General features: G+C 31.8%; 1 protein-coding gene across 1 annotated transcript in view; it reads right to left on the bottom strand.

The window, feature by feature from the left end:
* Positions 1-4986, bottom strand: part of LOC102601504 (myosin-11) — a 15174-nt gene extending 10188 nt beyond the window's left edge. The window contains exons 1-13 of the mRNA XM_006350885.2: positions 4855-4986; positions 3690-3818; positions 3180-3323; positions 2929-3074; positions 2687-2843; positions 2512-2570; positions 2079-2238; positions 1827-1976; positions 1581-1717; positions 1346-1492; positions 551-652; positions 366-423; positions 189-290 (exon numbers count right to left, since the gene is read on the bottom strand). Of these exons, the coding sequence (XP_006350947.2) occupies positions 189-290; positions 366-423; positions 551-652; positions 1346-1492; positions 1581-1717; positions 1827-1976; positions 2079-2238; positions 2512-2570; positions 2687-2843; positions 2929-3074; positions 3180-3323; positions 3690-3818; positions 4855-4986 (1623 nt within the window). The remainder of the gene's footprint in view (positions 1-188; positions 291-365; positions 424-550; positions 653-1345; positions 1493-1580; positions 1718-1826; positions 1977-2078; positions 2239-2511; positions 2571-2686; positions 2844-2928; positions 3075-3179; positions 3324-3689; positions 3819-4854) is intronic.
* Positions 4987-8734: the final 3748 nt, after the last annotated feature.

Below are 8734 nucleotides of genomic sequence, written 5' to 3'. Positions count from 1 at the left end.
TCTCCCCCACCTAGGGGAAATAGATTAAACATAAAAGAAAATGTTACCAACAAGAATTGAACACAAGAACTTTTGACTCATGAGATCTCAACCTTGCCACTTTAGAAAAGTTTTCATTGGATGAACTTAACATCTGTTTAAAAAATTAAAAATTCTCAAATAGTGAATTCAGAGAAAAGTGCAATTACCTTTTCAATAAGATCTAAAACATCCTGGTTATCCACGAACTCAATGTAGCTCCAGTCGATTGCCTCTCTTTTGTATTCTTCTTGTTCCATCTTGAAGACATGCTGTAAAGCCACAACAGATTTGAGAAACCATGCATAAATCAATGCTTACACTGTCAGCAATATCGAAAGGTAAACCTGATTGAAATGTTGCTGCAGCTTCTCATTTGTATAGTTTATGCAGAATTGCTCAAAGCTGCAAAGCATGATATAATGAGACACACAAACAAGAGTTGCGAATCCTTGAACACTCACATAGACATTTCTTTTAAATGAAACGATGTTATAGTAATTGGAAAGGCAAGCTAAAGATTCGTAGCTACCTGTTGTGCTTAAAGCTTTCAAAACCATAGATATCAAGGACTCCAATGAGACATTTAGACAGGGGATCTTGTCCAATTGAAACATTTATCTTGTCTACCAACCTGCATTTTCCCAAGAGGCAAATAAGTGCTACATGAATTTGAGAAATTAGTAAATTAATCATGCACTAATTTATGGAAACTTATTTCAAGTCTGAATCCACGTGGATGCTGATTCAGATTATTTTTTTTACAATCACCGGTGTGTATGATACATATACACACACACATATTCGCTTCAACATGGCACATATTTTCTCTTCTTCTTTTCTTTCCAATTCATGGTTAATTTTGGTGACTCTTTTATCTGAAATCAACATATTTCTTTCACAATTGTTGTTACTATCACAGCAAATAAGTATTTCCATATCCATGAATTACAATAATTGTGAATAATACTCCCTTCATCCCAATTTATGTGAAGGAGCTACTATTTGGGGAGTCAACAGTTTATTCTTTGACTTTGATTTTCTTTAAATCATTTTGTATATTATGAATTATTAACCCTGATGGGAAATATATATCAATTTTCATGTAGCTTTCAAATATATAATTTTATTTCAAACAAACTTGGAGAATCTATGCCCGAATTCACACCGAAAACTAGGCACTTTGACTCTCATACTCCCCTTCACATAAATTGCAACAAAGAATTCTTTTATAAAGTTAAGATAGTAAAAACAAATAAACAGCTTAAGTCTTCAGTGCCTTGCAAGTGACAATAGCTAGTATATTAGTCATGCATGGTGATCTTACCAATCAAATAATCTAGAATATACTGTTTTAGCCAGACCATCCCTACTTATTTCAGCACTGCGAGGATCAAGGCTTCGTTTTATCACTTCTTCAGGGGTGATCATCACCCTTTTGCACAATGCATCTTCCAAAGCTACAGGGTCACACCTAAAACATAAGGAAAATCAGAATCTCCAACCATTATCACACCACATAGGATCTGAATATGCAAGGTGACATTAAGAATCTTCCGTACATCAGAAGCTCTGCTGCAGTTTTGAGATGGAGTTTGGATTTTTCCTCTTTAATAACTGATGAATCAGCCTCTTTTCCTTTTGCAAAGTCAATATTACCAAGATGAAGAATTGAGGCAACAACTCTAAAAATTGCTTCCTGAGGGAGGGAAGGGAGAAGAGAGAGAGAGTAAGAGGTAGTGTTTTCTTATTCTTTATTGAAAGGCAAATAAAAACATGAAGCTGGCAAAGCTGTACAAGATATATACCTGCTCCTTTTTACTAATTCCCACAACATCCATTGCTCTTCTAGTAGCAAGGTATTCTTCTGCATCGCTCACACCAACTAGCTCATAGCACTTTGACTGGTTAAGATAGCGAAATGATTTGGGATGTTCCAACTTATACTTCACAATCTCCTACAGTGATTAGGAGAATTCTCAGAAACATACTTCCACCAAAGCAATTTGATGCAAGCCCACAAAACATTTATTAAAGTTAGTATTGCAACAGAAAAGTACCTCTTGGGGGGCCGCACAAAGAAGGTAAAAACAGTGGTAGTTGCGCTCAGGATCAGAAATTTGGCAAACACGGGATCTCTCGAGGAGGTAGGTCCTGATTGCTGCTCCTGATATCCTTCCATGTTTGTCAAACTGAATCTCAACGAATTTGCCAAAACGGCTGCAGCAATTTTAGGTTAAGGAGAAAATTAAACATCTTCAATCTAATATGTTAACATAATTACTTGGTATTGATTATCTGCAATCACAAGCAAACTTCAAAAATAGCTTATCTATTACAAGTAAATATAGGATTAGTAAAACAAGGAGTTCAATCTCTAATGTGCAATTTTGATAGAATCTGTATCGCAGAATAATTAACCAAATCTAAATTACATATAACTGGATCATGTGAAAAGCAAATGCTGAAATGCACAGTGCTAAAGAGCTTGACCTGGAATTGTTATTTCTAACAGTCTTCGCATTGCCGAATGCTTCAAGAACAGGATTAGACTGCACTTGAGTGGGTTCATGCAAAAGATTTATGAGAATAAATATTATGTGAAAAAGTGATTGATGATAGAAAAATAAAGAGCACATAATAGATTATCAATGATATGTTATCATACACCAAGGACTTGTTGCTCCACTGTACGCCCTTCAGTTGCTGCACGGCCACCCAGAAAGGCAAGATATCGCATAAGCATCTTGGTTGTCTCAGTCTTACCGGCTCCACTTTCACCACTAACCAGAATAGAATTGCTTTTCCCCTCAAGGATCATGGCCCTGTTTCCATCAAATGAGGTTCAATATATTATCATGCTAATAAGAAGAAAATTATTGTAATTATTGTGCTTAAACTGGGAGGGACCTGTATGCAACATCTGCAATGGCAAAGACATGAGGGTTTAATTCTCCAAATGGTGCTCCCTTGTATTGTTGCATCATGTGTGAATCATACAAATGAGCCAATTTTTGAAATGGATTTATTGCAATTAAGATATTTCCTGTATAAGTCTGTAATTATATCAAATATTAAGAGATGGGCGCTGTTGTCTGTACTGTAACATAAGAAAGGGCTTAAGATCAGACATAATTCAAACAATCACTACAGTATCTTACGTAAATTTCATTGAGTTCATATCTGGTTTTTAGGTTCTGCAGTACCCCAGGCTCATGCAAATAGGATAGTTTTGTCATGTCATCCACACCCGCAGCAGGAGCTTCCACATCTTTTGGATAAATTGTTGACAATTTCCTAACAACCTGAAGCATGAGAGGACGACATATGGTGACGTCATGTATTAATCCATAGAACAGGATAGTATGCATTCTTGTCAAACCCGAGATGTTCACTTGCAGGAGTTCAAAAAATCATTTGGAGATACAAATTGTGACTTATTTCGTTTCTTGTTAAGGGATTCTTCGCTAAGGGTGCATGAGATGAGGTTATAATATTAACCGTTACACCTATAAGAATACAACAATAATGGTTCCATAGTATTTTCAATTCAGCAGCATGCAAATGGTCTTGAAATGATGGGAGAAAAAGTCGGTATCTTCAGAGATTTGCGCTTAATAATATCAAGAAATGAAAGAAGAAATTAACAATTAAAATGCAGAACAAAGTACCTTCTTTCCATCAGTCCTCTCAATCTCTGCTTCCCCATTTGTTATTTTCTTTACTTCTCCATCAATCCAAGCTACATCCGGGTCCTCAACCCATACATGAGACCCTACTATAATATTAACTGCAGTTCCCTGGAAGCACAAAAAAAGAAGAAAAAGAGCAGGTATCAATAGAATTTATCACATTAATAAACTTACCTCACATGCGATCACTCAATCTCTTATGTCATGCAATGTTACTGAACAAATACTCTTAACACTAAAAGGAGTCAAACTCACGAGTATATCAAACAAGAGATATAATGGGGTAGACACAAATCTATTCTGCGTGTTTTTGATAGTGTTTTGCTCGATTACATATAGATGCTCTTGAGATAATCTTTTTTTTTTCTTATTTATCAAACACTAGAAAACAAGTAAGTAGGCTACTTGTTTTCTAAGAAAACATTTTCCTTCATACTAAACACATCCTTAATTAATAAGTTGATTCCTACTTGGTGAATGAATGTAGGTATTAAACTTCCACACTTTCAATTGGATGACATTTTCCTTTAAGATCCAAATTCCCTCATCTACTCCTCAATAATCAATTTCGTCACCTTTTCAAACTCCAAATACTGTTCAACAGCCAATGGAAACTCAAGGCAGATTATGCTGAATTCATAACATTTGAAGATTATGATGGATTCTTAAAGCCTAATTAACATATACATTCTGAAAAGCAAAAATTCCTCGAACTTCTCGTCTAAAGTTAAAACAGAGAGAAAATGTGCTCATACAATCAAACAAAATTACAATTAATTGTTCAAAAACAACTTCAAATTTTGAATAATTTAACAAATTATAATCGTTGAAGGATGCAATTGCAAGTTTAAAAAATGGCATAGGAATCGAAACGAGGAGAATCGCAATTTAAGCCTGCAGGCGTACGTACCATTGTGAAGCTCTGATGTGATGCTCAACAAAAAATTTCAAATCATTGGAGCTGCTTCTTATGGTTGATAAATGAGGACTCCGTCCATTAATAATACGGCAGTCGGAGTTTGATCTGCAAAATTGTTTGAAACAAACTGCGTTTATCCAACAGTAGATTTTGATTTGAGTATTCTCTTTTCCTTCCTGTGAATTGATGGAAGAGAGAGAGATGGACATTGTTGATAAGGGAAACCTGCAAATTCGGATCCTCGCCATTTCTCTGCCCTTCGCCACCGTTATTTTCTCCCACTCCTTCTCTCTCCCTCTCCATGCACTTTATATTCCCACGTAATCTACTTCCCCATTGACACTCTCTTCGCTCCATTTTTATTTTTTGGCATAATACAAGTTAGATACTTACTTAAATTTGAATAAAATTAAATAAATCATATATCATATCATATATCATATGAAAGAAAACCCTAGATCCGTCTACATTTAAGTGTTCTGAGTATTTTTTTTAAAAAGAAATCGTTATGTAGATGAGTTAAGTAGTTAACCATATAAAATATGTCACGTCTTCTAATTATATGAATTAACCTCAATAAATATAAAACTACAAGATTGTTCTAATTGAAATCATATCATATCATTTATCATATATATAAATAAAAGAGAACCCTAGGCTCGCATACGTGGTGCCACCACAAACCATGATTCCCTTTTAATTTATTTATTTCCAAAACTAGCCTTTCACTTTCATGAAAAAAGTTGTGACTTTTATGAAAAGATGTGATTTTTATGAAAAGTTTTGACTTATATGAAATGTTGTGACTTTTATGAAATGTTGTAACTTTTATGAAAGGTTATGATGTTTTTAAAAGACCTTTTCGAAGTGTTGTGACTTTTCCAAAGAATTGTGACATTTCTGATAAGATACAATAAATATTTGTTCACACTACCCTTTGTAGTCTATAAATAGAGGAATTTCCTCTCATTTTAAAATAACAAAAATTCTGAACTTCTTTTTCTTCTTCTTCTGCACAATTAAATATTCGTGTACTTTGATCATGTTGAGTGGCTTACTGACACAATTGTTTTTGTTTCAATACGTTGGTTAATAAAATTGTTTCATCCTGAAAGGATCTAATTCTTTAAACCTCATGTATTAGAGGGGAATAATTTTCTTAAGGAAACACTGTGCATTGGACTCAATTTTTTCCTTTCTATTTCATTTTATTTTTACATATCCTGATATGTTTTTTTATAGTCATTAATTTATGCTTATGATATTAATTGTTGTTTTTTAGTACATGTTTTAAACTCTGTTGTTTATGTTTCTGCAAATTTATTGTCTCTGGTTATATTGAACATATACACATATAGTAGGTATATTCATTGTGTGGAAAATAATTATAGTACTCAGTTCCAAGAATTCATGTTTTGATATTCTATATAAAATTCTATAACTTAAAAGTACTATATATAAGGTTACATATTATCTATTTTTACATAGATATAAAGTTTATCACTTATCAATTGAAGAAATTCATCATGCAAGTTCAAAAGTTATAATTGCTTTCATGTTCAAGCGTAATATCTTTTTTGAATCTGTTAACAAATTTTTGAATTTTTTCCTGTAGACATATATCACAATTGTATAATCTATGCAACTTAAATGTGTTCTTTTTCTTACAAATGCCTGTGTATATAAATTCTTATATTCTACTTTATTTTCCTTTTAATGTTGATTAAAGAACCAATGATTTATTATTTCTTGAATAATTCATTCATTAGAGGTTCTTGAGTTATGTGGTAGTGACAAATAATCAAATTCATGTTGGAATATTGCTAATATTTTTTTAAGAACCTATTTTTTCCATTATTTTTAATGTACGGATATTAGTAAAGGATTATTTGCAAGTTCAAGCAATTATTATTTATGACCGCGCGAAGTGTGGACAAGTTTCCTAGTATCATATATAAAAGAGAAACCTAGGGCCGCCTACGTGGCGCCACCACAAACCAGGATTCTCTTTTAATTTATTTATTTTCAAAACTAGTTTTCCCCTTTCATGAAAAGTTGCGACTTTTACGAAAAGTTGTGACTTTTATGAAGAATTGCGATTTTTATGAAAAGTTGTGACTATTATAAAAGGTTGTGCCCTTTCCGAAGGGTTATAACTTTTTCAAATAGTTGTGACATTTCCTATAAGGCACAATAAGCATTTGTTCACACTACCCTATGTTGTCTATAAACAGAGGGATTTCTTCTTCTTCTTCTTCTTCTTCTTCTTCTTCTTCTTCTTCTTCTTCTTCTTCTTCTTCTTCTTCTTCTTCTTGTCGCTCTCCGTTACTTGAAAAAGTCAGCTCATTTGCCTTCTTATCTACATCTAGAAGCCTGAACTCCAACCTATCGCTTTACGCTCTCTCTTCTATTCGAAATAACCTCCTATTTTTGGAATATTTCTGGGGTCCTCCTCCTCCTCCTCCTTCTATATGAATGTGTAAGTTGTAAATATTTTTCTTGAAGTAATGAATGTGTTTCTTGACACTGCGGTTGGAATAGAAGTGCAGTTTCAAATTGAACTTCATCACTCTCGTATGTTGATTTTTATTTTTTATTTTTAAAAACAAACAAATTGAATAGTTTTGTGTAATATTTTTCCCTTTCAAGTATATATAATAAGTTCAATTGTTGTCCAATATGATACATTCTCCCTTTAATTTTCCATTTTAATAATTACTTATGATACATTTAAATGGTGAACATTAAAATGATATATGTAAAGTAAAATGTAGCCCTGAACTTTTTACACGTTCGAATTAGATTATTTGTTCACTATTTTCAGTCTTTTAAAATTTAATTATCCCTTCACCAGCGATTATTTATTTATTAGAAAATTTAATATCTCAGGTTGATGTTCATTTGATTTTCCAAAAATATCAAAAGTAACAGTTCCTGAAAGCAAAAGGATGAATTATAAAATCAAATTAAAGATGATTGATTGAAGGATAAATGATAAGATGTTATAATTATCATTTTCCTTTACATTATTAATGTTTATTACTACTTAATCTTGTATGTAAGATTATATAGTGTTTTAGCTTTAATGACTGATAAGTTTTAAGTAATATTATTTTATATGTTATGCACATTAAATTTCCGTGTGAGGTGCGAATAATCTTACTAGTAGATACATATAAAACGCAAGGTATGACGCAAACTATTCATATAGGATGATGTCACATAACACGAATATGTCTATTTATTCAATTTTATACAAATTTAAATGTCTACTTGTGCATACCCAAAGTTAGAGGGAATAAATGCAAGATGAAACCAAATTGAAGAATACATTTATGGTTTATATCTTTTTATTCATTTATAGAAATTTAGACTTCTCCTCGTGCTCTGGTACTTGCTTAGAGCTGATTAATTCTTGATTTGCGTTACACAGAATTCATTAAAGAAAAGAAGTGTTATAGAACTTGAATTTGAAACTTTTTATTAAGAGTGACTTATACTACTTCATTGTGATCCTTGTTGCTAGTAATAGTGTTATTACTTTTGTCTATTTTTTCTTTATCGTCTTGCGAGAAATTATAAATAATAAGAATAATTTTATTAATTTATTTTTTAAGAATTTTTTTGAAACATTACAAACTTGTTTATACTTTCAAAAAGAATTAATTGTAAGAATAAAATAGAAAAAAAATATAATTAATCCTATTTTAGTTTTTAAATTAACTAGTAATTTGAGACATATTCATATGTGTACAACTAATATGGACGGAGGGAGTACTATATAATACTTTTTTTGTGTCAAAATAAGTGTTATTTCAGGAATTCATATTTTTTCAGTTATACCTTACTGTGAAAGAGTATTAAATATATTTAACCAATATAAATACTTACTAGCTGCATACAACCCTTGATTTTTTTTTCTTTTTATCTGCTGTCTTAGTTGTCTTTAAATATGGATTTTGTTAGGTTTAAATTTCTATTAATTTGAGGGATTAAAATTACAAATTTATATAATTAAATGTCAAATATGCTCAATCAATTAATTGCAAAAAAATCAAAATTAGAATAAAGTAATAATTTAGGGACCAAAAATATTTCTTTCCTT

Source organism: Solanum tuberosum, unplaced genomic scaffold (genome assembly GCF_000226075.1).
Source record: "Solanum tuberosum cultivar DM 1-3 516 R44 unplaced genomic scaffold, SolTub_3.0 scf00131, whole genome shotgun sequence".
Taxonomy (NCBI): Eukaryota; Viridiplantae; Streptophyta; class Magnoliopsida; order Solanales; family Solanaceae; genus Solanum; species Solanum tuberosum.
The sequence above is the reverse complement of the archived record's forward strand: the minus strand, read 5'-3'. Positions and strand labels throughout refer to the sequence as shown.